The sequence below is a fragment of the Pan paniscus genome, chromosome 16 (genome assembly GCF_029289425.2).
Source record: "Pan paniscus chromosome 16, NHGRI_mPanPan1-v2.0_pri, whole genome shotgun sequence".
Lineage (NCBI taxonomy): Eukaryota > Metazoa > Chordata > Mammalia > Primates > Hominidae > Pan > Pan paniscus.
This window is the reverse complement of record NC_073265.2, coordinates 90,638,138-90,665,882: the sequence shown is the minus strand read 5'-3', so window position 1 is coordinate 90,665,882 and position 27,745 is coordinate 90,638,138. Positions and strand designations below refer to the sequence as shown.

The 27,745-nt window shown below is 53.2% G+C and overlaps 1 protein-coding gene across 6 annotated transcripts in view; it reads right to left on the bottom strand.

The window, feature by feature from the left end:
* Positions 1–5,903: 5,903 nt before the first annotated feature.
* LRRK1 (leucine rich repeat kinase 1) overlaps positions 5,904–27,745 on the bottom strand; it is a 151,545-nt gene continuing 129,703 nt past the window's right edge. For all 6 annotated transcript variants that reach the window (XM_034939514.3, XM_055098802.2, XM_055098803.2 and 3 more), the window contains 13 exons: positions 27,413–27,576; positions 26,287–26,426; positions 24,110–24,359; positions 23,055–23,221; positions 22,730–22,927; positions 20,940–21,217; positions 19,133–19,327; positions 18,042–18,193; positions 14,868–14,985; positions 13,244–13,360; positions 9,751–10,604; positions 9,227–9,328; positions 5,904–7,327 (listed from right to left, as the gene is read on the bottom strand). In XM_034939514.3, the coding sequence (XP_034795405.2) occupies positions 7,150–7,327; positions 9,227–9,328; positions 9,751–10,604; positions 13,244–13,360; positions 14,868–14,985; positions 18,042–18,193; positions 19,133–19,327; positions 20,940–21,217; positions 22,730–22,927; positions 23,055–23,221; positions 24,110–24,359; positions 26,287–26,426; positions 27,413–27,576 (2,913 nt within the window). In that variant the 3' untranslated portion in view covers positions 5,904–7,149. The remainder of the gene's footprint in view (positions 7,328–9,226; positions 9,329–9,750; positions 10,605–13,243; positions 13,361–14,867; positions 14,986–18,041; positions 18,194–19,132; positions 19,328–20,939; positions 21,218–22,729; positions 22,928–23,054; positions 23,222–24,109; positions 24,360–26,286; positions 26,427–27,412; positions 27,577–27,745) is intronic.

The window sequence follows — 27,745 nt, the reverse complement described above, 5'->3', positions numbered from 1 at the left end:
AGGGAGAGCACGTGTGTTTTTATGAGAATTACGCTGAGATAGGTAACAGATGGGGAAGAAATTTGGGTTTGACTGATGTAATGGGGGCTGTCTGTGAAGCTTTGCGGCAGTACAGCCCAGGTAATTTGCTGAGCCTGATGGGTGTCAGGGTCAGTCCAAGTGAAAGTGAAGAGAGGCTGGGATGAAGGGTGCAAAGGAATAGTAAAGAAAGCATGTTTGAGATCCAGAACAGAATAATGGGTTGTGGAGGGAGGTATTGAGGATAGGAGAGTATATGGGTTTGGCACCATGGGGTGGATAGGCAAAACAATGTGGTTGATAAGGCATAGATCCTGAACTAACTTGTAAGGCTTGTCTGGTTTTAGGACAGGTGAAATGGGGGAATTGTAAGGAGAGTTTATAGGCTTTAAAAGGCCATGCTGTAGCAGGCGAGTGATAACAGGCTTTAATCTTTTCAAAGCATGCTGTGGGATGGGATATTGGCGTTGAGCGGGGTAAGGGTAATTAGGTTTTAATGGGATGGTAAGGGGTGCATGATCGATCACTAAGTGGGGAGTAGATGTGTTTTATACTTGTGGGTTAAGGTGGGGGGATACAAGAGGAGGATGCAAAGGAGGCTTTGGATTGGGAAGAAGGGCAGTAATGAGGTGTGGCTGTAGCCCAGGAATAGTCAGGGAAGCAGATAATTTAGTTAAAGTGTCTCGGCCTAATAAGGGAACTGGGCAGGTGGGGATAACTAAAAAGGAGTGCTTAAAAGAGTATTGTCTAAGTTGGCACCAGAGTTGGGGAGTTTTAAGAGGTTTAGAAGCCTGGCCGTCAATACCCACAACAGTTATGGAGGCAAGGGAAACAGGCCTTTGAAAAGAAGGTAATGTGGAGTGGGTAGCCTCCGTATTGATTAAGAAGGGGACGGACTTACCTTCCACTGTGAGAGTTACTTGAAGCTCGGCGTCTGTGATGGTGTAGGGGGCTTCCGAGGCGATCAGGCAGTGTCAGTCTTCAGCTGCTAAGCCGAGAAGATCTGGGAAGGAGTCAGCCTTGGGCCAGAGTTCCAGGGGCTCTGGGAGTGGCTGCCAGGTGAGTTGGACAGTCCGATTTCCAGTGGGGTCCCGCACAGATGGGATGCGGCTTAGGAGGAATCCCGGGCTGTGGGCATTCCTTGGCCCAGTGGCCAGATTTCTGGCACATGTAGCAAGCTCCTGGGGGAGGAGGTTCTGGAGGAACACCTGGCCACTGCGGTTCAGGCGTTTGGAAGTTCTTGTGTGCTGGAGATGTGGCTGGGGTTTGTCTCACAGTGGAGGCAAGGAATTGCAACTTTTTTCTATTATTGTACACCTTGAAGGCAAGGTTAATTAAATCCTGTTGTGGGGTTTGAGGGCCGGAATTTAATTTTTGGAGTTTTAATGTCGGGAGCAGATTGGGTAATAAAATGTGTATTGAGAATAAGACGGCCTTTTAGGGTCTAGGGCTGTAAAGCGTCTCAGGGTTGCTGCCAAACAAGTCATGAACTGGGCTGGATTTTTATATTTGATGAAAAAGAGCCTAAACGCTATCCGATTTGGGATAAAGAAAAAGGAGCATTAACCTTGATTATGCCTTTAGCTCCAGCCACCTTTTTAAGAGTAAATTGCTGGGCAGGTGGGGAGGGCTAGTCACGGAAGGAAACTGTAAGCCAGACCGGGTGTGAGGAGGGGAGGTGAGAAAAGGATTATAGGGTGGAGGAGTGGAGGCTGAGGAAGAATTGGGACCTAGCTCGGCCTGGTGAGGAGGGGAGAGGTCAGATGCGTCTGTAGAAAAGGAAGATTAGAAAGACTCAGCGACGCTTGGGGTTGGGACTGAGGGGACAGGCGGGAGGGAAAGAAGGAAGATTTGGGAGGAGTTGCACTGGGAACAGAGACTAGGGAGGGACTGATGTATAAAAGAACGCCTGGACGTCAGGCACCTCAGACCATTTGCCCATTTTACGACAAGAATTATTTAGATCTTGCAGGATGGAAAAATTGAAAGTGCTGTTTTCTGGCTATTTGGAACTACTGTTGAGTTTGTATTGGGGTCAAGCAGCATTGCAGAAGAAAATAAGGCATTTAGGTTTTAGGTCAGGTGTGAGTTGAAGAGGTTTTAAGTTTTTGAGAACACAGGCTAAGGGAGAAGAAGGAGGAATGGAGAGTGGAAGGTTGCCTATAGTGAAGGAGGCAGGTTTAAAGAAAAGGGAGAGTAGAGACACGGAGAGAAGCGGTTCAGGGGTTCTTACTCTCCAGAAAAGTGGGAAAGGGGTCGGGGCGCAGAGATACGAGGTCGGGGTGTGGAAATAAGGGATCAAGGCGCTGAGATATAAGAGGTCGGGGCATGGAAATAAGGGATTGGGGCACAGAGATAAGAGGTTGGGGTGTGGAAATAAGGGATTGGGGTGCAGAGATATAAGAGGTTGGGGCACAGAAATAAGGGATTGGGGCACAGAGATATGAGGTTGGGGTACTTGCTCCTCCTCTAGAAAAGCGGGACTTGCTGCTCAGGGTGAAGGAGAAGGGGTTGGGGGTTTCTTGCCCCCCAGAAAGGTGGAGAAGGGGTAGAGACATGGAGAGAAGGGGTTGGGGTTCTTGCCCATTCCCCAGAAAAGCGGGACTTGCCACTAAGGGTGAAGGACCAAGGCAGGCGTCCCTGAGTGGTCTGACACCTCTGAAACCTGGGTGAATAATCAGAGAGGCGTCCCTGCAATGATTAAATACCAAGGGAAGGCTGCCTTCCCAGTCCGTGACCGGCGCTGGAGTTTTGGGTCCACGAATAAAACGTGTCTCCTTTATCTCTACCAGAAAATGAAAGGAATTGAAGTTAAGAGAAGGGAGAAATTGAAGTGTGGTGCCAAGATTGAAAGGAGAAAGAGGTTGAGGGATAGTGAGGGAGGTTGGAGAAGAGGGTAAAAAGAGGCTGCTTACCGGATTTGAAATTGGTGAGATGTTTCTTGGGCTGGTTGGTCTGAGGACTTGAGGTTGTAGGTGGATCTTTCTCATGGAGCAAAGAGCAGGAGGACAGGGGATTGATCTCCCAAGGGAGGTTCCCCCCCCTCCCCAGTTATGGCACCAAATTTCATGCGCGTCCATGTGAAGAGACCACCAAACAGGCTTTGTGTGAGCAACAAGGCTGTTTATTTCATCTGGGCGCAGGTGGGCTGAGTCCGAAAAGGGAGTCAGTGAAGGGAGATAGGCGTGAGGCTGTTTTATAAGATTTGGGTAGGTAAAGGAAAAAGGGGGTTTGTTCTCTGGCAGGCAGGAGTGGGGGTGGCAGGGTGCTCAGTGGGGGTGCTTTTTGAGCCAGGATGAGCCAGGAGAAGGAATTTCACAAGATAATGTCATCAGTTAAGTCAAGGACCGGCCTTTTTCACTTCTTTTGTGGTGGAATGTCATCAGTTAAGGCGGGGCAGGGCATATTCACTTCTTTTGTGATTCTTCAGTTACTTCAGGCCATCTGGGCATATACGTGCAAGTCACAGGGGATGCGATGGCTTGGCTTGGGCTCAGAGGCCTGACACACTGCGCTGCAAGCTGCTTTCAAACAAATGCATTTATTATATCTTGGAGAACATTCCAGTCCAGCAGTTAGTGCTGCCTGCCTCTTTGACAGGCTGCAGAGGATGGCACTGTTGCATGTGCAGGAATTTTATGACCTTCCTCATGATAGAGGTTGGGGTTGCTTCCTGTTTGGGGCCATATTCTAAGAGATGCTGTAGTGAACATCCTTGTTCTGTATCTTTGGGCACTTTTACAAAGATTTCAGGACCAAATACTTAAGTGGAACTGCTGGGTCAGAGGGTATGTGCATTTGAAATTTTGGTAGATAAGTCCAGAATGCTCTCCAAGGGGTAGCCTCCAACTACCCCCTCGTTAATCCACCCTCCATTCAGCAAAGTGAGTTGTAAAGATGACTAAATCATCTAATAATCCTGCTTAAAACTGCCAGGTGCTTCTGCGGAGACCCCCACTTGCAATTCTGTGTGCGCAGTCCCCTCCTTCAAGGCCGCAGTCACGCCAGGCTTTCCTGTCCCTCCCACACAGTGGCTTGAACCCACAACAGGGTCTTTGCATGTGCAAGGCCCTTGTACCCAGTGCCCTCAGAGCTCCATGGAATGCCTTCTTCCCATTCCTCAATCTCACATTGTACCTCCTGGTGCAGGCTGCAGGCCTCCCCAGCCTCAGTCAAATGTAACGTTCCTAGGCCAAGCCACGAATTGCCCAACTGGGTGGTCTGGCTGCCCTCCTATCTCACTTGTTTGTGTGCTTATTGTCAACTCTACCTATGAGGAGTGAGCTCCTAAAAGCAGAGATTCGGCCAGCGCAGGTGGCTCACACCTGTAATCCCAGCACTTTGGGAGGATGAGGCGGGTGGATCACCTGAGCTCAGGAGTTCAAGACCAGCCTGGCCAACATGGTGAAACCCCGTTTCTACTAAAAATACAAAAATTATCCAGGCATTGTGGTGCACGCCTGTAATTGCAGCTACTCGGGAGGCTGAGGCAGGAGAATTGCTTGAACCTGGGAGGCGGAGGTGGCAGTGAGCTGAGATCGCGCCATTGCACTCCAGCCTGGGCAACAGAGCGAGACTCCGTCTCAAAAAAACAAAAACAAAACAAAACAAAAAAACCCCACAGAGATTCTTGACTGTGTCTCCGGTCACAGTGCCTGACACTTAGTAGGTGTTCAAGAAGGAGATGCTGGCTGGTTACCACCCTCTGCCAACATGAGGGTGGTAAGTGACATCTATCTGAGATGCCTGTGGTCCAGCTGACGTTGACAGGGTCCTCAGGGTGCCCCCCACCCCCTCACTGAAGCATGAGCTCTTCTACACCCGCCAGAGGTCACTGGGCAGAGGCCAAAGTTGCAGGGACCATGCTGAATGCTGGGCCCATCCCAGCAACATTTTACTGTTGTCGAGACTGTTTCCCTGCTGTTGGGTGAGGTCAAGCATTGATGTTTAAGGGTCTGTCTGTTTCTTTGTAATTCAATTGCTGCCCATGCCTTTAACCTGTTTGCCTTTCCGGTTTTCTGTTTCTTATTGACATTACGAACTCTCTGTAATGAAGATAAGTGAGGTCTTTGTCTCTCATTTGTGTTGCAATGTTTTTTTTTATCAGTTGCTAGTCTTTTAGGCTTTGGACTAATTTTCCACGTAAGTTTCAATTTCATGGAGTCAAGTTCATTAGTCATTTCCTGTATGTTTTTTTTTTTTTTTTTTTTTTTTAAGAGTCGGGTCTTGCTCTGTCACCCAGGCTAGAAAGCTGGTGTGATCATAGCTCACTGTAACCTCCAGCTCCCAGGCTCAAGGGATCCTCCTGCCTTGGCTGCTGGGTAGCTGGGACTTTAGGCCTGTATGATTTCTAACTGTGATGTGATGAGATCCCCTCCCCTGGCTCTGTGAGGCCTGGGGCTGGGCTTTTCCAGGAGTAGGAGAGGGTGAATTTGGTGCCTGCAAAGCAGCCTGGCCTTGCGTGATGCCAAAGCAAAAGCTTGGGGCCTGGGGCAGATGGAATCTGGCTTGCATCTGGGGGTTAACTGGGCAGTTGTGGTGCACTGGAATGAGAGGAGAGGGAGAGTGGGACTCCTGAGACCCTGCTGTGGGATGAGGGTGAGAGAATGGCAGGGAGGTAGACAGGAAGCACAGACCCTCAGCCCCCTGGGACTTGGTGCCCAGGCTGGTTAAAAAAAAAAAAAAGAGTGGGGGGACTTGCTTTTTCCAAGCCTGTGACTGACAGAGCAGCGTCTCCACCCATGGAAGCTGCTCAGGGGCCACCTGCATGTTGGCACAGTGGGCAAGGAGGGGCTGCCCATTATCCCCAGACAGCGAGTGGGTCTGGGAGGGACTGAGCCTGTGCTGTTGTCATAAGCGCTGGAAAGACAGAGGCCACAGCTTCGTTCTTGAAAGAATCTGTTTATTTTAAGATTAAAAGAGTCTCATCTCCCGCAAATACTAAATTTGATCTTTTTAATTTTAGAAAAGGGTCAACAAACTTCAGCTGGAGTATGATCTCTCTTTCAAACTCCCATTCTGGTTTAAGGAGCCCCAAAGGGTAACTCTTGACAAAAAAGTGGCTATGTTTGCACATGTGCGTGCATGTGTGTGCATGTGTGTAATGCATGTGCATAGTTTATAAAATGTTTGCTGTTGTATCCATAAATCCCGTGGACAACGTTCCTTTTCGTACTCTGCTGTACACGTGTGCAGTGAATGTTTAGCAAATACATAATTTGGTATAAATCCCATACAATGTGATTTCACAACCAGAAGCCTGACCGCTGAGATATTACTGAATTTTTTAAAGTGATAAACAAGATTATTATGTGCAAACAAACAGGGCTTGTGCTCCAGCTGCGTCCAAATTTACTTGAAAAAGCTATAAACACAAGGCCCTTTCTGAAGTCCTGCTGATTGAGTTTCCCCTTCCTTTTGTCGGTGGAGAGGAATGTAAAGGCTAAGCGGGTGCACTCGGACTGTGGGCCTCTGGGCTTGCTGGCGGTGGCACTTAAAGGAACTCATTCATTCTCTGGATGGGGCAACACTCCTCACCCAGGGTCCTCCAAGGGCTTTCCCACACGGAGACCTTCCCAAACACAGAGACATCTGATCTTGGCTTGCCCAAGCTGGCCCAGGCCTCGGGGACTCAGGAGCCTGTGGAATGTGCTGAGAGCCTGAGGTCTCTGGCAGGGAAAGGGCAGGGGTCACAGCCCCCCTCCTGCCCTACCTCAAGTGCTTCCCAGCGGAGGGCCTCTAGTGTAATTGCATCTGACACCTGGGGATGGCAGGAAGGCCCGGCCCCGCTTTGTTTGACCCAGCTCGGAACAGGATCCTCCACCCCTGCTCCTGCAAACTGATAGAGGAGGCCAGAGGAGGCCGCTCCCAGCCTGATACCACTGTCTTCCCTGGGGCTGTAAAATCAGCAGTTGGGGGATGGGGTATTCAGAGAACTCTGCTCCAGAGAACCAGAGAACCCTGGAGCCACCGCCAGGCGGGTAACTTCTCAGCACTTCTTAGCAGCAAGGAGTTCAGGGGAGAACTCCATCTGTCTTCTAGGTCCTTGGAGAACTAGAGGCCGATGGCAGAGGGGTCAGGCTGCAGCCCGGGGCCAGCCAGCTCTGATGTGTGACAGTCATTCCACAGGAATTACCTTCTCTTGCGTGTGCAAGCCTCCAGCCGGCCCAGCTCCTCGTAGGACTGGTAGAAAATGTCGAACTCCCTGGCGCCCCAGCCCCTCCAGACGGCCAGGCACCACTCTGTGTTTTCGTTTTCAAAGGTGCACACAACAGTGTCCTTTGCCACCACGGCAGCATCCACCAGCACCCTGCAGAGAGAAGGGGGTCTGAGGAAACTCACAGGGGTCCCCACTCGGGTGGGGTTGGGACCCTCCCCCTGTGCCTTCTGAGGAAGGCGGAGCTGGCTAAGGGCAGGGGAGTGTGTCTGCTTGCCAGCCCTCTCTGGGGTGTGCTCAGATGCACCACTTCTCCCCAGTGGCCAGCCTGTGGGCTTAGGCTTTATAAAGTCCAAAGACGGGCTGTGGGCATGAGTTCGCGTCCATGGGCTTTGTCTGTAAGGGTCAGACTCCCTGGAAGGCCACAGAGGCAATCAGATCATGCATCCTTGACTCAGCTCCCAAAGCGTCCAGAAAACACCACTGACCCAAATTTCTGCTTGTGAATGGCTCATGACCGAGTTTAACTCAACTCCCTTGCCACTAAGCTCAGTAAGATTCTTCTCTCATTCTGTTTCTACGGGCTTAGGAAATACAGGATCATATATTAAATGGAAAACCTACTGCCCCAAAGTCATCACTATATACATTTTTTGAAACTGTGGACAGTTTTGCAGGATCAGTGGGTGTGCTACAGGCTTCCTTCTGGGCCACAGTGCGGCCTCCCTGCCCTGGTGGTGCCCCACCCCAAGCACATACTAACTGCCTTGCCTCCCTCTGTGTCCCGTGTGTGCGGCCTGCGTGGCACTGAGGTGCTCCTGCAAACTGGGATGTCCAGGGACCTCTCATTCCGCGTGGCCTTGCCAGGACCTCCCCTGAGGGGAGGAGCCTCCCTCTAGCGAGAAAGAGGTAAAATCTGGCTTTAGAGGATGAATAGGAGAAAAACAACAGCTAAACGTTAGGACATTAATGGCAGGTATGCCAAGGTCCTAACCTGGGTGCCGCACACCCATTTCCTCCAGAAGCCCGACCTGCAAGCTGGGAACTCCATCAGTTCAAGGCTTCTACCCACAGGCTCTGCCAGAGCTCAGGAGCAGATCCAGATCTTGCTTCCAGAACCACTTACAGAGCAAGGGTCACCGGCCCAGGACTCACTGCAAAAGTTCAAAGCTGGCAGGCAAGGGAGTGCGACTGCCAAGGATGTCCTTGGTCATTGTCCTGCTTTGGGAGAAACAAGCTGACTGGTGTTTCTCCACCCTCTTATGCTCCAGATGAAATAAAAACCCACTTGCCCAGGGATGGGGGATAACTCATGCTGCAGGGAAACAGGCCTAGTGTGAAATGGAAGAGCTCCAAAGTACACACACACACACACACACACACATTTGAACTGAGGACTTTTCGTAGGGGCGATTTACCGTGTGGGGCTCGGTAGTCAAAGTGCGGGGTGTAAACACTGTGGGGAGCTGCAGCTGGCGCCAGCCTCACATCACTGCAGCCATGTAGACCATGTCCTGGACAGGCCCCCCTGCCCAGCATACCTTCACAGAGGAGACTGGCATAATCCTGGGGGTCCCCACCCACAGACAGGTACTGAGCTATGTCTCAGCCCAGGAAGGGCAGGAGCTGAGACCCCAGGCTTGGAGATGACAAGGTGTGCCTGTGTCATCTGTCCCCATAGGGTGCCGTGTGGGCAGGTGGACACCTCGGGTAGGGTTTCCTGCTTGGCAGGAAGAACAGTGAATCAATGACCTGGATGCATCTGCATGTCGATTGCAGCTGAACTCTGGCCCTGGAGACATTCGTTATGTAGGGTACTTGATCTACAGGTGCACTGGGTACTCCAGAAACAGGCAGCCATGGCCAGTGCGGAGCCCCTAGGAGCTGTCTGTGGGGCCCCATCTTGTTTCCACTTTGCCTTACAGCCACGTTAGTGGCTATGCTGTTTGGGAGAATGGAAGGGCAGCAAAGCCACTGTGCAGGACCTAGCTGCAGGGCCTTCTGTGCTCATGCTGCTGCCTGGGTCCTAAAGGAGCTGCCACTCAGTCTTACCCATGCGGAGTCAGCTCTCGGGCTTTTAAGACGGCAATGACTCGGCCCCTCTGGGCGCCAGAATCCTTCTCCAGGCCAATGACGATAACATCTCCACCGCGCCTAAGCAACCAAAACCCAGAAGGGGAAGCGATTTGTCGGTAGCCGTGCTCTCGGGGGAGTGAAGCCGGTGTGCAGAAAGGTGCGGGAGGGAGGCAACAGACATGCAGTTTCTGCTAAGGGATTAAGTTATGGGGAGGGGACAGACCTCAAAGCAGAGGAGAATTTTCCCAGTGGAAACTGAGTCACAGTTGACTGTGGCTTTCCTTGTGTGGCACCTTAAGCTCTCTGGCAGGCAATAAGCTTTTGTGCGGCCACTCTTAGATTTGCTAAAGCAATCGCTTCCATTCCCAATGGAGGAAACCAACCCTCTTGGAAGAACGGCACCTGCCTCCCCACATGACCTGTAAGGAAGCCAGGGGGCTTCCCCTTGCTCTGTCCCCAGAGCAGGAGCAGTGGGCGTGCCCTCACCTCGGGAAACGTACCTGGGGACCCAAATGAGGTCTCTGACGGCGAGGATCTTCACGGCCTGCAGGTGCTGGCTGAAGGTCTCCCCGTCCATGGGGGTCAGGTCATGCTCAGACCTGTCGGAGGCAGCACCGGGCGCATGTAGCATGTCTGAGTCCTCGCAGTCGGTGGAGAAAGGCACACTGGAAGAACTTGCTGGGGAGCTGGGGAGGCTTGAGGGGGACCTGGCAGCCTGGCGGGGTGGGGATGAGGAGTAGGAGGACATGGAGCAGTAGTCAGTGAGTGATTCCTGGTGGATCAGGATCTGCGTGCCCCGCTCCTCACTGTACATGATGCTCACGTCCGCGATGGAGTCCCCCTCAGGCACCTTTGGGTTGGCCGTGTGGCTGGCTGCCGGGGGTTCCGTGTCCAAGGGCCGCACGGGAAACATGTCCCCGAGGGGGCTGGGGTCCCCGCAGAAGTACCGGGCACACAGCTGGTAGCTGGTGGAGTGGTACATCACCAAGGCGTTGGCCTTGTCATCCAGGCACCAGACGACCTCTTCCCCTCTGCCCTCAGAGCTGCACACGACTGACGTAACCACGGAGGGGGCCACGTAGGGCTCCAGCCGCCTGCAGATCTCCAGGGAGGCACAGTCGATGACAAGGAGGCCCGGCCCATTGCTGTACCAGACCTCAGAGCCGCTGTTGACCACCTCCATGGCCTTCACTGGGTACGGGTTCTGCCGTGCGTCTTCGTCCGCGATGCTGAACTTGGACCTGTTGGCTGTGTGTGAGCACAGGTAGGAGCAGCTGTCCTTGGGGGCGCCCCGCACCACGGGAAACACAGCCACAAGCCCATCGGCGAGGCCCGCTAAGACCAGGTAGGAATTCTGAAGGAAGGAGACAGGGATGTGTCACATCCTTCCATTTCACACATTCCAAGAGAGACACAGAGTAGGCACTGGACTCATCTGCACCCACACCAGGCGGGCAGTCACTTTCCACCAGTGCGCCTCAGGGCAGCAAATCTCTTAGAACGGCCGGGGCTGCCCCTAAAGAAGTGCAGCTCTGACTCTGCAGAGCCGTATCTACCATCCCTGCAGCAAAGAAAGGAATGTGCCGCCCAGAGGCAGGGCCTGTGGCACCAAGTAAGGCTGCGTGTCACCTGGACCACATGGGCTGCCTCTGCTTCTGCCAGCTTCTTGCAGGGCGAGCAGCAGGGAGCTGCCTTCTCCTTGAGGCCACCGAGGCCTCCTTCAGAGGCAGGACCTGGTGCCCCCACCCTTTTCTCGGTGCCGCTTAACATGACAGCAGTGGGGGCATGGCAAGCATCTGTGCACTGCCCCCTGCCTGCCACCCCCCCCACCAGGCAGAGTGTTCCCTAAGGATGGGCTCCCAGCCCACCAGCATCCCCGTGGCACTGGCCTGGCACAGGGAAGGGCTCAGTCTCCTTCATCTTGGTGGCCCTGTGACTCCACCTGGCTGAGATGTGTTTGCTGAACTAATTCTGGAAGAAATCGCTTCCTACTCAGCCCTCTTCTGGAGGCCTGTCTCAGCCTGCTGAGCCCTCATCCCGGCTTACATCTATCGAGATGCCTGTGCTTCAGCTGACGTTGACAGGGTCCTCAGGGTGCCCCCCACCCCCTCAATGAAGCATGAGCTCTTCTACACCCGCCAGAGGTCACCGGGCAGAGGCCAAAGTTGCAGGGACCTTGCTGAATGCTAGGCCCACCCCAGACCGCCCCGGGGCACCTCCCAGGGCAGAGCCAGGAACAGAGTGCAGCTCCGCAGCCTAGACACTGCGTCGGCTGTGGTGGGGGTGGGAAGAGGCCTGCAGAACAAAGCTGGAGTCAGGGCAGAGCAGGGAGCTGGGCCTCATGCCAGTGAGGGGGCAGGGCAGAAAGCCTCCTTGTGGGGAGCTGGGGGAACTCAGGAGGCTGGCTGTGCAGGGCAATGGAGTGGAGACCCGTAGCTCACTGTCCAGGACAACATGCTCTAAGAAAGCATATCGAGATCCATCCCCAGGACTTTAGGGAAAGAAGGCAGCCAAGGCAAACAGGCTCCAGGTCTCTATCTGCAGTCCTGGCTCAGGCCCCGGCCAGGGCGGTGAGTGCCACGTCCCGGCTGGGTGTGAACGTGCGTGCGCGTGCAAGAATGCAGGCTTTGCCCTGGCGGCCTCGGAGGGGGCAGACACCCTGCGCAGGAGGCCCTGCACAGAGCAGGCTTTATTCCCTCTGGTCGTGCAGGAGGTGGTGCCCTGGCTGGGGGCTCTGGCCAGCGGTGGCCTCAATAACACTTTGTGTCGTGTTCTCCTGCGCTCTGGTACTATGGGCCTGGTCCCAAGCTGCGTAGCCTTGCTGTGGGGCCGTGGTCATAAATGACTCTAAGGTTCATTTCATACCTGTTTTTTTTTTTTTTTTAAATGAAACTGAAGAAGGGTGAAGAGAAGAGTTCATGTATTTTGCCACCATCCAGAAGTAATAATAATAATACTCATTTACCAAGCGCACCGGCCTAGACCTTTGGGTAGGCTAGGCCTTCTGTCTCTTCTTATACCTGTTTTGTAGATGGGCAAACTGGAATTGGATGATGACAGTCACATTTTAACAAAGCAACACCAGTAAAGGCTTCTTGTGCATTTAGTGAGGGCGCCTATGCACAGACAGGCCCCTCAGGGGGGATGAAACTAGAGCTGGCTGAGCCGTGCCTGAATCCTGTGGGCAGAGGAGCCCGGAAAAGCCAGGGAGCTGCCTCCCACTGAGGGGCAGCTTCTCAAAGGAGGGGACAAGGCCCCAGGTCTGGGAAGAGGTGCGTGGAGGGGCTGTTTCTGGAGGAGGCTGGGATGTCAAGGGCCCAGCACAGAGTGGGGTGCTTTGTGGGGAGGGTGCTGGGCCCAGCAGGGGCTGGAGGACAGCCTCACAGAGGCTGGGGCTAATCCCAAGGTGCAGCACAGCTGGCTGGGCCTTTAATGGGGAGAGTGCCCCTTGGGGTCTCATTTAGAAAGGCCAGGGCTAGGAGGTTAAAGAGCTGAGTCTGCAGGGCTATGCTGCACAAAGAGAAACTGCGTCTGGTGTAGATGGTGAGAACTTGGCGGGAGGCAGAGATGGAGGGAGGGAGATCAGGACCTCCAGGACCTGGTGATCAAGTGGCTGTGGGGTGGCTCTGGCCTGGGAAGGTGGGGAAGAGGCTCCGGATGCCACTGCCCTCTGAAGGGGAAGGGCACACGCATGACTGCTCACCGTGCCATTTGTACCAACAGTCCTTCCACCTGAGTCAGGGCATTTGCATGTGAAAGGGGGTTTTCACTCGGCCCGCAGTCTGGCTGGGGACTTAGGTTTTTGTAAACCGGAAGGCACTGATGACAGACCAGGTCTGATATCTTTCCTCCCACCGTCTCTAAGTCTGCATCCTAGGCCAGGTGGTCCTAGAAGGTGTGGCTCTGCAGGCACCACCCTGACATAGCTAGGAGACGCCTCCCGGGCGTGGAAGCGCATCAGAGACCTGCACACCCGCCTTTCCCCGACCTCACCTTTTTAATAACAGGCACGGCCAAGAAGCAGGTGACGACAGCTGGAGTATCCAAGGCCCGCTGGGGTGCGTTTAAGGGGCACATGCCCTTGAGGGTGTAGATGTAGATTTTCTGGTCCTGCAGAGGCAGACAGGTCCACTGTGAGACCCAGGCTGGAAAGTGTCTGGCATTTCCCAAGCCATTCCCATGAGGATGCACTTGGACTTGGGGATCCCCTGTGGGTCTTGGAAAGTTACATGGATTGACACGTTCTGGTGGGTTGTTTATGGATTTCTGCTCTTTGTAGAAACGTTGAAAAAGACAGAATAGTCTAAAGAGGAAACAGAAAATAGCCCATAATCTATTCCCCAGAGAAAACCAGCATTGGGATCTGGGGGCACAGCCTCTCAGAAGTTCTCTGTGGTATTTGTGTGTGCACCTGGTACTGGCAAAGTGGACTCACGCCACAATGCTCTCTTCTCACTGTTCTTCCCATGTGACAGCACGCTTTAGGCAGAGCCCTTGCTCTCCTCACTCTAGGAGGAAATGTTCACTGTTCTTCCCACGCGACAGCACGCTTTAGGCAGAGCCCTTGCTCTCCTCACTCTAGGAGGAAATGTTCACTGTTCTTCCCACGCGACAGCATGCTTTAGGCAGAGCCCTTGCTCTCCTCACTCTAGGAGGAAATGTTCACCGTTCTTCCCACGCGACAGCACGCTTTAGGCAGAGCCCTTGCTCTCCTCACTCTAGGAGGAAATGTGGGAGCATCTCTTGCATGCCTGGGACTGGGCTGCACCTACTTCGGCTAATCTGTTGTCAGATGTTTCTTAACACTGAGATTTCTGAGGCTTAAGTGGTAAGCATGCTTTTGAGATTTCTGACACATATGTGAACACACTTCCAAACTACCTGGGGAAATGCTGCACCAATCTATCCCCGCACCCACAGCCTCAGAACTTTTTTTTTTTTTTTTTGAGATGGAATGTCACTGTGTCGCAAGGCTGGAGTGCAATGGTGCGATCTTGGCTCATTGCAACCTCCACCTCCTGGGTTCAAGCAATTCTCCTGCCTCAGCCTCCTGAGTAGCTGGGAACACTCGCGTACCACCATGCCCAGCTAATTTTTGTATTTTTTAGTAGAGACGGGGTTTCACTATGTTGGCCAGGATGGTCTCAATCTCTTGACCTCGTGATCCTCCTATCTTGGCCTCCCAAAGTGCTGGGATTACAGGCGTGAGCCCCTGTGCCTAGCCTGCCTCAGAACATTTGTGTTTGGCCAGTTCTCTCGGGACTTCTCAGAAGACCCCTCCTTGGGCCTTCTAGTGACTTCCCTGATTTCCCTGATGTGAAGGCACGAGGCCTTCAGAGCTGAGTGACTAGCAGTGTTATGGGAAACACAGGCACGTCCCTAGCCTCCTGGGTCTCTTCTCCTGCTGAGGGTCTACATCTGGTCCTCACCATCGCAAATCCCGGCCTCCAGCCAGCAACAGGCAGGGTTGAGCTGCCCCTGGTGACAGGCTGCTACTTCTCGGGGCTCCTGGCATTACTTGGGGACTGCGTGGGGATGCGCTGGGGGTTATCTGAAAGTTCTGTATTTTTATGAATGTGGCCCCCACCCAGGGCTGCACCCAGTGGGCAGTGCTTACCTCGGTGGCTGTCCACAGGGATCTCTGGACCTGGAGCTGGCAGCTCACCTTCATCCCAGGGCAGCACATCCTCTGCACCTCCATGAGGCCCTTCTCTGTGTTCACCACCGTGTAGTTCCTGTAAGTGGCAGAAACTGTGTGGTCAGTGCCCGGGGGCCAGGGGCTGCCTCCTTCCCTGAGCCTGGCCTGCCAGCTGCGAGCCTTGTCTACCTCCCCTGCTCCCACCCAGGGTTGCATCCTGCGTTCCGAGAGGGCAGAGCCGGGTTCTCCCCGAAGGGTAATGCTTGACCGTCGCCCGCAGGAAGGGCATTCTCCAGGGAAGAAAGGCTGTCCTCTTTCCGTGACCCCTCAGGGTTGAGACGGTTGCCCCCAGTACGAAGGAGGGGCCCTCCCGCCGACCATATCCTGCCCGCCCCTGTTACGCGGGGAGCTCCTCACTGTAGAGTAGACAAAGCCAGGGCTAAAGACAAGTTGGGAGAATTCCAGAGGAGATTGGGTTGGGGCGGGGGGGGGCACTCAAAATGTGCCTCCCAGCACGAGTGCTCTGAGAACTAAGGGCTTGTCATTTGCGAGAGCCTTGGCTCGCCAGGCCGGCTGTCCCTGGCATCGCTGCCTCCCCTCAGGCTGTGGCGGGCATCCTGAGCACTCACTGCATGGCAGAGGAGGCTGAAGCTGATGGGGCTGGGAAGTTATGTACCCCGCATCACGCAGCTCTGTCCCTCAGACTCAAGAGATTATGTTAAGCTCGCGGATAGCAGTTCTCAATATAAAGTTTCTCCTGCCACCAAATTTTAAAAAGCTTCACCACTGTTGACTGATAACGTATTTGCAGATGATAGAAATGGTAGAAAATACAGCAAACAAAAACTTCCTTCAGGTGTATTTGATTTGTCTCCTTTTCCCATCATTTTTTTATGCATCAGAAAAACAAAACTAAGATATTCAAATAGCTTTTACTTTGAAAACAGTTACAAATATAGGGAGTCATAAAGAATAATTGCCCCTGTTCCCTGCAACTGGAATTGTGTCCTAAGCGTATCCTGTTTACCTGCTCATCCGCCCTGCCTCTCCTGCCTCCTTTCCTTCCTTAATTCTCAGACAGATCTCAAGTCCGGCTCTATCCTGGCTCCCCTGCTTGGCTGCCCATGTGCTCCCGGCCAGCCCCCTCCTCCCTTCCTGTGAGTGAGTCTCTCTTCAGGCCGCAGTGAGTTTTAAAGAACCTTCACAGGTCACAGGAAGAGGCCTCTGTCTTCCCTCTGGGATGAGTCTTCAGAGCCCTGAGCAGAACTGTCTCAGGTACCTGCCGCGTGTGTGTCTCTAGGCCAGCAGGGCAGGGTCCGGCCCAGCCTCCCAGGACCAGTCTGGCCCAAGGTCCTCCAATTCACCCTCAGAAGTCTGATGATGTCCTTGCTTCTAGGGTGGCAGATGTTCCAGGTGCACTCCTGCCCCAGACCTGGACTCTGCCATGATTCGGATGAGCCCTGGTTCACTTTGGTACTTAGAGACCACAGTCTGGGTCCTAGGGGTGCATATTGGCATTTGGTTGGTCCTTGTTTTTAGGCCTTTTCAGTGAGCAGAACTGAGATATTTGTGTTTATTTTTCAACTATATCACGAGTCTATCCAATCAATTCAGAACTGCAGGCTTTTACTTACCCTACTTTACATCTCTTTCCCCTTTAGCCCATGCTGAAAAATCACGGTTTCCAGCAACAGCAACATAATTACTCATTAACTTACTCCACAACCACAAGCAGCATCTTAGAATAACAATCATAACAGTGCTACCAACAGTATAATTACTGAAACCTGTTTAATTAATATGTTTGCTTTTTGTTTTGTCCTTACAGTACATCCCATCAGGAAGGCATGCTCCGTCGCTGTGTTTTGGAATAACTTCTCTTTTTTTCTGAGGCAGGGTCTCACTGTGTCACCCAGGCTGGAGTGCAGTGGCACAATCACCACCCACTGCAGTGGCAAACTCCTGAGTTCAAGTAATCCTCCTGCCTCAGCCTCCTGAGTAGCTGGGACTACAGGTGCTCGCCACCATTCCCAGCTAATTTTTGTTATTTATTTATTTTTGTAGAGACAAAGTTTCACCATGTTTCCTAGACTGGTCTCAAACTCCTGAACTCAAAAGATCCACCTGCCTCAGCCTCCTAAAGTGCTGGGGTTACAGACATGAGCCACAAGGCCTGGTCAGAAAAACTTCCTTACAGCATCATTTCTTAGAGTGCCTCTGTGTCACAACCCTCAGTCCGAGTGGCATAAAACCTGACGCAAACTCACAAAGAACAAAGACTGACCTAAGAGAAACTGCGAAGTCTGTTCCGTTTATCTTATTATGTCTCAAGCTCATTCCTCACTCTACCCCAGGCATCCTCCCCAAAGGTCACACTCCAGATGCTGTCTTTACTACCGACTGTGCGCCTCCCACCCACCCCACGGCAAGCACGTCTTGTCTGACCACCACCTCCTAGTTTTTCAGCTCATCCCACCTGATACCATAACTCTTGAGTTTTTTTTTTTTTTAACTCTAGCAATACCTAGGATCCTTTAGTACTTTGCATTGTGCTCCCTGAATTTGTGGCCTCACTTAGGTTCCTTGGTCCATCTCTGTATCACTCCCTTGAAAACACCCCAATGCCCCTGCCCCTCTCTCCCTTTGGCAAAACCCCAGCTCTGTTTACACCCACCCCGTTGCCCCTTCTGCAATCTGGGGCAGCAGAACATGCTTGAGAAAGTCACGTAACCAGGCCGACAGGCCTCGTTTCCTTTTTAAAAATGTTTTAAATTTTCTAATTTTTTAAAAGATGGGGTCTTGCTATGTTGTTCAGGCTAAACTTGAACTCCTGGGCTCAGGTGATTCTCCTGCCTCAGCCTCTGGAGTGGCTAGGACTGTAGGCACATGCCACAGTGCCCTCACGTCCCCAGACACCCTGGCAGATACTACCCATTTTTGGCATCTCTTAACCACAAAACCATACATGCACGTCTCTTTGTGTGGACTTTCTTCTGCTCTCCCTGCTCTTTCTTGAGTGCAGTCTAACCAGGTACTGGACCCTACCGTCTGCTAAATAATTCTCACTGTGGTCAACATCGACTGTGTTCCCAGATTCCACGGCAGCCTCCCACCCCAAATACAAAGGGGGCAGGGCAGACCACAGGAGCTTACCTGGACTCCTCTTTTCCATCCCAAAACACCACGGTGTACTCCTGGCCCTGGGATGAGAAGAAGGCTGTCTGCTTCCCACAGCGCAGTTCATACATGAAGGTGGCAAAAGTCGGGTCCTTCATCTGGCTCACCACCGACAGGGCCAGCGGTCGCTGAGGGAGAGAAGCCACCAGAAGAGAGCAAGGTCACTTACAGCCAGATTGGTGCCCGTTCTGCCCATGAGATCAGCCAGCCCCAACCAGGGAGGAATGAGGGATTCTGTTCATTCAGACTAGATCCAAACAAGAGGCTGAAACAGCTTCAGACGTCAGGAGCAAACCCATCCAGGTATCTGGGTCACCTTTGGCTTGGCAATTTAAGCTCATCTGGTCAGGTTAGCTGAACCCTGGGTATTCCAACCCAGGCCCAAGGACATACACTCTTCATCTCACTATATTGCCCAAGCTGGAGTGCAGAACCTACTCACAGGTGCGAGCATAGTGCACCACAGCCCAAAACTCCTGGGCTCAAGTGATCCTCCTGCCTCAGCCTCCCCAGTGGCTGGGACTATTAAGTCCATGTCACCATGCCCAGATAAGGACATGAGTTCTTCTAAAGAATACCCTGTTTACTCCCCATACATTAAACTAGCTCTGTCTGATTTAATAAATGAGTTTTAACTTTGAAACCACTAGCCTCTTCCAAAAACACAAAAACACCACCGACAAAAAACTAGCCTGAACACTGTAATATGATCCCTGATTCTCACAACGAAACCTTTTCCCCATCACTTTACAAAGAGACTCCCACATTCTCTCTGTTCTTGCATAGGGACTGTATTGTTATAAAGGGGTTTATATACTTTGTTTGCACGGTGAAGTAACACAAAAGTCGGGGAGGAAAAGGAAGTTTGTTTCGTAAGAGTGACACGCACACACAAAGACAATGAAAGTAGGTATGTTAGGAGCAGCAAACATCACCCTCTAGAAGAAATGAGCAGAGAAGGGTTGCCAATGGTGATGGTTGGGCAGCCAGGCACACACCCCCTGGGGACCCACAGCTTCCTCACATGGCAGGAGGTCCCAGGCCCTGGGCTCTGTGCCCCCAAGTACCTTCTCTGGCTTGGTGTCCCAGCACTCCATCATGAGCGCCTGCAGTCGCTGGAACTGCACTTCCTCCGGCTGCCCCAGAACTGGGCGGATGCCCTTGGACAGCTTCTTGGCAATCTGGAGCTGGTGGTGGCCCAGTGCAGGGCGCTGTCCTGACAGCAACTCGTAGAGCACCATTCCGTAGGAGAACATATCTACCTGGGCACAGAATAAGCCAAGTCAGGTCCCTGCCTGGGCCCAGTGGCCTTCACAAGGTGGCCCTCAGGTGGAGGGACCAGGGAGACACAATTAGACAAGGAAAACAAACATTCAACAAAGCACCTGACCATGTCCCTCTGTCCATTTATCCATCCACCTATCTGACCACTTTCTCTTCCATCCATTTATCTATCCATTTTCTCACCCTTCCTTCTTTCCATCCATCCATCCATCCATCCATCTGCTTGTCTTCCTGTACATTTATCCATTCTTCTCATCTGTCCATCCATCTATCCATCCGACCACCTGTCCTGCACATTTATCCGTCTTCCTATCCTTCCTCTTTTCCATCCACCCATCCATCTGACTTCCCACCATATTGTCCATTTGCCCATTGTCCCATCCATCCATCCATCCTTCCATCCAATAAAACACACTGAGAACTTGCTGTTAGTCACTGATTAAGGACTCCAAGGAGGTCATGGTCCTTATTCTTGAGTACCAAGACAAGGCAGGAAAACACACACCCTCAGCTTAATGTGCTTGGTACTAAAAGTGCTATGTATTGCAACTCATAGAAAAAGGAGTGTCTCCTGGATCACAACATGTTGTCTCCTCTAATTTTCATAATCAAAAAGGTCCAGCAAGGAAAAATTTATACAGACCCCTATAAGGGCCAAGAAATAACATTTTAGCAGGAGAATGACTGAGATAGATAGACTTGAGAATTTTAAATGTGAATGTTTCCATGATAATCTGAGTTTCAAGGTGACCTCCTTGTTGAAGTCAGCTACTATTATGAAGCGCTTATTTTTGTTGCTCTGATTTGCCTTTCCTATGGGCAACAACCACAGGTGCTGAGCTAATCCATACATGCACAGGTCATTCCTACAGGAATTAGTCAATGACCATCTGTAGAATCACCAGATAATAAGAAATTATAGACAAGGGAATTTTAATGCTGGGTGATCAATTGACAAGGCTGGCACTAGATGGAATACATGCGTGGTAAGATGACTTCAAGTTGTGTGTGTGCCTGCATCTACCAAGTAGCCATCAGGGATAAATGTTATCAGAAGATCAACATTTAGTCACTGTCTCAACTGAGGCTGGCAGTGCAGTTGCCAGGGGATGCCAGCTTCTTCTTTCACTCTTCTCCTGGTTTGGCATTCAACTTGGCCAGCACCCTGTGGCCGGGACTTAAGGCCAAGGGTCTTTACCATCCTTATTCTATCTGCTCCTCCTGAGTGCCCTGCAAAGCTGGTCCTGTGTCCTCACTGTGGACATCTAAATGTGAGTTGGAGCCCAAATCCAGACCTGTTTCTCTCTCGGACTCTTCATCTGCTGTTTACAGCCTCTACAATGTTACTGAATCAAGGTCTGAGAACGCTGAGGCTAACGAGAAGTCAACCTTGCTACAAGCAGACAGACATAGGCCCCTGCACCCTTCTGGTTCAAGCCAGAACCTCCCTCATTGAGCAAGGGAGAGTGAGAAAAATGTGCTTTTGGGGATGCTGAGCCCTGAAGCTTCAGGTGCCTCCAGGACTGCCCGGCTAGCCTCAGGGCTGGGCTCCTACACTGTGGGGCTGGGCCAGGGGATCCAGGCACGTACCTTCTCATCATATACAATGCGAGGCCTGATCTCTGGGGCCTGGTAGCCAGGAGTGCCCTCCACGCCTAGGGCGCCCTCATGGAATGACTGCCTCGAAATCCCGTAGTCAGATAGCTTGATGTTGATGTGCTCCTTGACGTCAAGGGACCACACCAGAATGTTGTCCGACTTCAGGTCGCAGAAGATGATGTTTTTCTTGTGCAGGTAGGCCAGGCCCGAGGCGATCTGGTAGGCTATTTTTTGGGTGAGCATGTGTCCCAGGGGTATAAAGGAAGAATCTTGCAAAGAAAAACAATTTTCAAATGTATCAAAATTTCAGTTGTGATAGAATCAAATTATCATGATGATAACTGTCTTTTTGTCTTCCGATCTCCCTAGATACTTTATATTTTTTTCTTTTTTCTTTTATTGAGACAGAGTCTCCCTCTATCACCCAGGCTGGAGTGCAGTGGCACGATCTTGGCTCACTGCAACCTCTGCCTCCAGGGTTCAAGCAGTTCTCATGCCTCAGCCTCCCAAGTTGAGTAGCTAGGACTATAGGCGTGTGCCACCATGCCTGGCTAATTTTCGTATTTTTAGTAGACATGGGGTTTCACCATGTTGGCCAGGCTGGTCTTGAATTCCTGGCCTTAAGCGACCTGCCCGCCTGGGCCTCCCAAAGTGTTGGGATTACACATGTGAGCCACTGCGCCTGGCCCTTAGATACTTTATATTCCATTGACACATTCTCACTATTCACCAGACTGCCATAAGGGACAGAGAATGGCCTGGTTAAGTGAAACAGTATTTAGGATAGAAATGCTCATCACTGTAGCTTCATTCATGATATGTTATTCCTGGAATTGCTGGCATTTTGCTGAATGAGCAAGGGTTCGAAACCTCTGGAGTTCATCTCAGGTCAAGGCTGTCCTACGTAAAGGGGTGAGAGGCAAGTAGAAGCATTTTGTTTGGCTGGGCGTGTGGCTCATGCCGGTAATTCCAGCACTTTGGGAGGCTAAAGTGGGGGGATCGACTGAGCTCACAGTTCGAGAACGACCTGGGCAACAGGGTGAAAGGCCATCTCTACAAACAACAACAAATTAGCTGGGTGTGGTGGCGTGTGCTTGTAGCTACTCGGGAAGTTGCGGTGAGAGGATGGCTTGAGTTCAGGAGGTCAAAGCTGCAGTGAGCTGAGACTGCACCACTGTCCTCCAGCCTGGCCAACAAAGTGAGATCCTGTATTAAAAAAAGTAAAGAATTTTGTTTAAAAAATTATCTTCCCTTGAGGCAGAAGTGATTGATTTTCATAGCATTTCTTTTTCCGTAGTCAAAAGACAGCTACCTTTCACCCTCTGGCCACTCCGGGGTTTAGCTGCTCTTTTCTCAAGGTAAATTACTTCGACATTTTATGTTAAAATATGGTCCCACTGACCCTGCGGTCTCAGAGTCTCAGCAGCCGTGTACGTGTGCAGTTGAGAAAGTGATTCAATGCAGCTCCCGTGCTCGGTGCCCTCCCAGCGAGGCCTGTTACCATCCTCCTTTTACAGGCAAATAGACTCAGCGGCTTCCCGGACCGCGGCAGAGCCTGGTCTCAGCCGACTCCAGAGTGTGCACTCCCCCGTCCTCGCCAAGGCTCTGCCTAGTGACTGGACCTGGCGGGGTGCCTGGCCTCACACCCAGGGGATGGTCACACGAGCCATGGGTTGGGCGTGCCCTGGGCTTGCCAAGGCCACCTGAGGCTCTACCCCCCGTGCCAGGCAGGAGGCGCCCGGGGCTCTGTCGGTCTCAGGGGCCGGGGCGCACCGCGGTACCTCTGGCGTTCTCGGACAGCACCGTGTTGAGGCTGCTGAGCGGCGCGAGCTCCAGGGCGAAGCAGAGCGGGTGGATGCTGATGCCGATGAGCGCCACGATGCAGGGGTGCTGCAGCGCGTGCAGCATGCTGGCCTCCTGCCGGAACTCCGAGAAGTTCTTCATGGCATCCGTGGCCCGCAGGTGCCTCAGCATGGTGTCTGCCAGGGACAGCGCAGTGTCAGCCAGCAGGGTGCCTGCAGCCTCAGGCCTCTCTAAGGCAGCACAGAGCTTAGACCCGGGCAGCATATGTCTGAGAAAAACAGCACCAACCTGGGACCCGCTTACCTGCCGGTACGTTAGCAAAGTTCTTGAATTTTTTGATGTGGAAGCGCTTGACGGCCACAGGCTGTCCCTGGTACCGGGCCCGGTAGATGACGGTGCCACTGCCGCCCTGGCCCAGGACGCTGCCCTCGTCCTCGCTGTGCTCCAGCTTGCTGTTCTCCAGGAAGAGCCTGCCACACACGCCCGGCATCAGCCACATCACCCCCGCCCTGACGTGGGTGGGTCCTGGGCTGGGTCATTTGTCCCCACGGCCGAGAGTCATGGTTCAAAGCCATCTGTGAGGCTGGACAGATCTGGGCCATCCCGGCCCTGCCACTTTGGGTGAGCACACCTGGGTGGGTTATGCAGGCTTGCTAAGCCTCAGTCTCCAGTACAGAGGGCTCAGAACAGGAACGGCCTCAGAGGTGGGGATGGCTGGCACAGGGTGAACCCCACGGAAGTGGTGGCCGTAGAGAAAGGATCCCTTTGGAAGTTTTATTCTGAAAGGTGACGTTTCCTATTTCCTCCCCGATTCTCTCCCTAGTTATGATCTTGGGTTAGCATAGGTACAATAAACTCTAAGAACAGATTTGAGGGGTCCAAGGCTCAGCGCTAGGGCTACAGACAGGAGTCAGCGTTTGACAAAGAAGGTAAACAAGGCTCTGGGTGGGAGCTCTCCCTTCTCTCCCCTTCCTGAATGCCTGAGGAGCACCGGCTGCACTTATCTGCTGGCCCTAGAGCTGGTGGGGAGGTAGGAGTGGAAAGGAGAGGCAGCTCAGGAGAGAGCAGCTCTGGCTACCAGGGGAAGGGGGAGCCGTATGGGGAGGCAGGATGGCTGCACTTGCAAAGCACTCTTCCCAGTTGGGCCTATCAAGGCCTCCAAAATGGAAAGCCAGCAGCCTGGTTCCTTTCAGGCAGCCAAGGATGGGAACCTAAAAGGTACTGAGATTGGTGGGAAGCCATGGCCGGGGCACCTGCCCGCCCCAGAGGGGTCTTCCTGGAGATCACTCGGCAACTGCACAGCGAGGAACGCCCCCTGTGACCTGCAGTGTGTTCTGGGAGGGGCCTTCGGGGCATACCTGGCCGGGAAGTCGGTCATGAACAGTTCAGGGACCAGCTCCTGCAGCGGCACGGGGAGGTCTGGGTGTCTGGGGCAGGAGATGAAGTCCCGCTCGATGGCCGTCAGGACACAGTCTTCCATGTCGAAGTACTGCACATCCTCTGATTTCTCACTGGGGTCCGTGTGCTGGGCCCAGGCTGTCTCGCAGACCGGGCAGGGCACGTACTGTTCCATGAGTGGCGTCCCATCACTCTCTGTGGCCGTCAGGGCTAAATAAGGACAGAGCAGGAGACAGCTTCACAAGAAGGTGGTGCAGGAGGGCCCCCGAGCAGCACTCTGCACCCCAGGCCCTGAGGCCTTCGCAGCAGGGGAGCTGCCTGTCCTGGCCTGTACCCAAGAGACAGGCTGAAACCCATTGCCACATTCGGGTGCCTTTTTGGAGAGCGCAATTGTTTGTCCTGAAAGATGTGTCCAGGGAGGGTTCAGGATGCTTCCGAGAACTGTCCAGTGGTCGGGACACTGAGCAGGCTGGCTGGGGGGCCTGAGAGGAGGGTGGGGATCCCTCCTGTATGACTGGGCCCTAACAGGTCATCGCAGACTAGGTGTGAGCTATCCTCCAACCATCACAGCAGTGGGGAAGGCACCTGTCTTACAATTAGAAACATCAGGTTTACAATGTCCATGAAGGGCAATGCAGGGGCAGAAATGAGTGCAAATTATCATAGACGAAACTCAGTCACCGGACACGGGATCCCCCCACGCCTCTGAGAGGAGGTGCAGAGAAACACCCTCCAAGGTGCCCTGTGGAGGTGCCCTCAGGGCAGGCCAACTGCCTGCTTCATGCAAGGTAGGAGGTGGATGCCTAGAACTTTCCAGGCACATCTGATATCTGCAGGTCCATGTGTAAGGCATCCCGTTGGGAGGGGCCCCTGGCTGGGGATGCTGGCTCCAGGCAATCTGTCTCAGGTGCTCACCAGAGCCCTTTCCATCTCAGGTGACTGTCTAAGGGACCCACCTGTCAAACTGCCCAGCACCTGCTGTGGGGGGAACACTGGCTGGTGGGGAGCTGCAAAGTGCCCAGAAGGGTTCACATGGGCCTAAGGGCCCCCTTAGACAGCCAAGTGCCTCCCAAATCACCATGACACACACACCCAACTGCCTTCTCCGAGGGCTCCTTTCTAAGCCTTTTTTCCTTGTAGGTCACCCTTCCTGCCAACAGTGTGAAGGACCCCAACCCTGACAGAGACCAGACCCTGGGATCTGGAATGTGTATCCTGAGTGCATTCTGCCACTGCCTCTTAGCCACCTTCCCTGATGCTGTCTGGGATGCAGGCATTGCATGCAGGTGAGGCCGGCCCAGGAGGCCGGGGGACCCGCCGAGGCTTGCAAGGGGCAGCACTGGAATTCCAAACCCGCTCTCCCACAGCTGCTTGGCCTCCAGCGTTCAGGGGCTGAGGCTCTCGGGCAGCCTGTCCCAGAGCTGCTTGGCCTCCAGCGTTCAGGGCTGAAGCTCTCGGGGCAGCCCCTCCCACAGCTGCTTGCCCCATTAAACCCCAGATGGCCTCCCCCTGGCAGGCTGCTCTGGGAGTCCTCTCCACCCCAGGAGCAAAACAAACAGGAGGTCTCAGGAACTTCACTCAAAGAGTACTTCTTTTGGGTGAACTATCAATGAAGAAACAGATCCAAAGGGTCTGAGAAGGGCGGTGTTAGTGGTTTGATCACCGCCGGGATGGGTGGGGTGGCAGGGAAGGAGAGCAAGGCCCCTTGGCTGCCACGGCTCCCCTCCATCCCTGCCCCTGCGCAGGGGATAAATTTCCATCTGCCGGCTCCCCTGCAATTTCAGCCACACAGTCCTCACTGTGAAAACAAGACACGTGTGAGCTCACACTGAGCATCTCCGTGGACCACTCGTGGTACCAGTGTCATCTTTCTTGCCACGCCTGTGGGCAGCTGGCAGGCCGCTTCCCTGCACATTCCCAGTGGGGTCCGAGCCCAATCCTCCCTGTGGGACTCCCCCCAGTGACAGAGCTGGACTTCTCGGGGGCCAGGACTCCCACCAAAGTGCTGTTAAGACCCCCTAGTTTTCTTGGGCTGAATCCCAGTGGGATTTTTGTCCACCCCGAAAGCAGCAGCCCCACCCTGATTCATCAGAAATATTAGCATGAATGAGGGCTGGCTTCTAGCATCTCCTCTTACCGGGAAACCACTGATCAATCAACGAATTGACATGGTCCGTGATGAAAGCCATGGCTGAGAAGTCCCTCACTTCCGATTGGCAAACAATTTTCATTCCTCCGCTTTTCTTCTTTTTCCAGTTCACGTCGGAAGATTCCACACTGCAATCCAGAGACCAAAAGGAGCCCATTGCGATCTGGCTCTGGGGGACCCTGGGATGATATCCCTACCCCCAGGGACAGGACCCAACCCCCGGGGACCTGGAGAGACTCTGTGCCCTGCAGGACCGATGGAGGACTCCTCCCTGTATGTACGTGTGTGTGGCCCTGCCTTGTTCTTGCCCCGGACCTGGCCTGGTGAAGGAGGCACAAGGAAGATTGCAGTCAGGGATGCTCAGCCTGGGAGCTGACCCTCAGGTGAGGCCCTAAGGAAGTTCCCAGACCTCCCTGAACCTCAGTATGCTCATCTGTCCAGCAGCAACCCTGGGCCTTAAGTGAGAACATCTATGTGGAAGAGGCAGGTGCCAATCAAGCCCTCTGTAAAGTCACCTCCCCTTTTCCCTTCTTCTCCTCTCACAGAGCTGAAGAATATTTTGCAAAGTTCGTTGTAAACATTAAAATAATCTTGGGTGTTTATCATTCGTTAAACCTGTTGAGCTGACTTTAGGTCTACCGCTCTCAAAAAACCAAGAATAAATGGCACAGGGAGCTGAGTTCCGTGTCTGGTTATGGGCAGTGGAGATGGGGGCTGAGGAGTCTCAGCGTCCCCTGTCCCCAGCCTGGCTTCTCACAGAACAAGGGGACGGGCAGGATGGCTGCAAGGTCACCATGGTGACCTGAATAACCATGGGAAGTGCCTGAGGCTCTCCTGAGCTCAATGGCCGCCACATCCCTCAAGTCCTCAGCTGTGGCCGCCACATCTGCCTTTGCCTTTCCCGTCCTGCAAGGGGGGCTCAGCAGGGGTGAGGAGACCCGAGCCTCTGGGACACTCGTGGGAGGGCCTCACATTTCTAGCAAGCTGCCCTGACGAGCCGCTCTCACGAGCAAAATTCTGGACACCAAGAGGATGAGGCATCCTGCTGACGTGGCCCCGCAGTGGCTGCTGTGGCACCTGCTGACCCGGCAGGTGGGCTTCCAGGTGTTCCTACCTGAGGTAGCCCCCATCAAAAGTGACCAGGAGCCCTTCCTGCCAATAGATGGTCTGATTTCTTTTCACTCTGAATGTGCTACAGCGATTTCTCTGGTTTCCTGTGAAACTGTAAATGGTGACTTTCCTGTTCCTGCTTTTAGTATTCTTCTTGTTTTCAAAAAGCTGAAAGACAGAGAAAAGACCCTGCTTAAGTATTCTGGGCTCCTCGCTGGCCCTGGGCAGAGCTCTGCAGAGGCCGGGCTGGGCCCCATCTTGATAAATGTCCCCCATCTTTCCCACCCTCTCCTCCCACGCTGCTCATCCCTGCTGCCAAATTGAACGTTGCATTAGC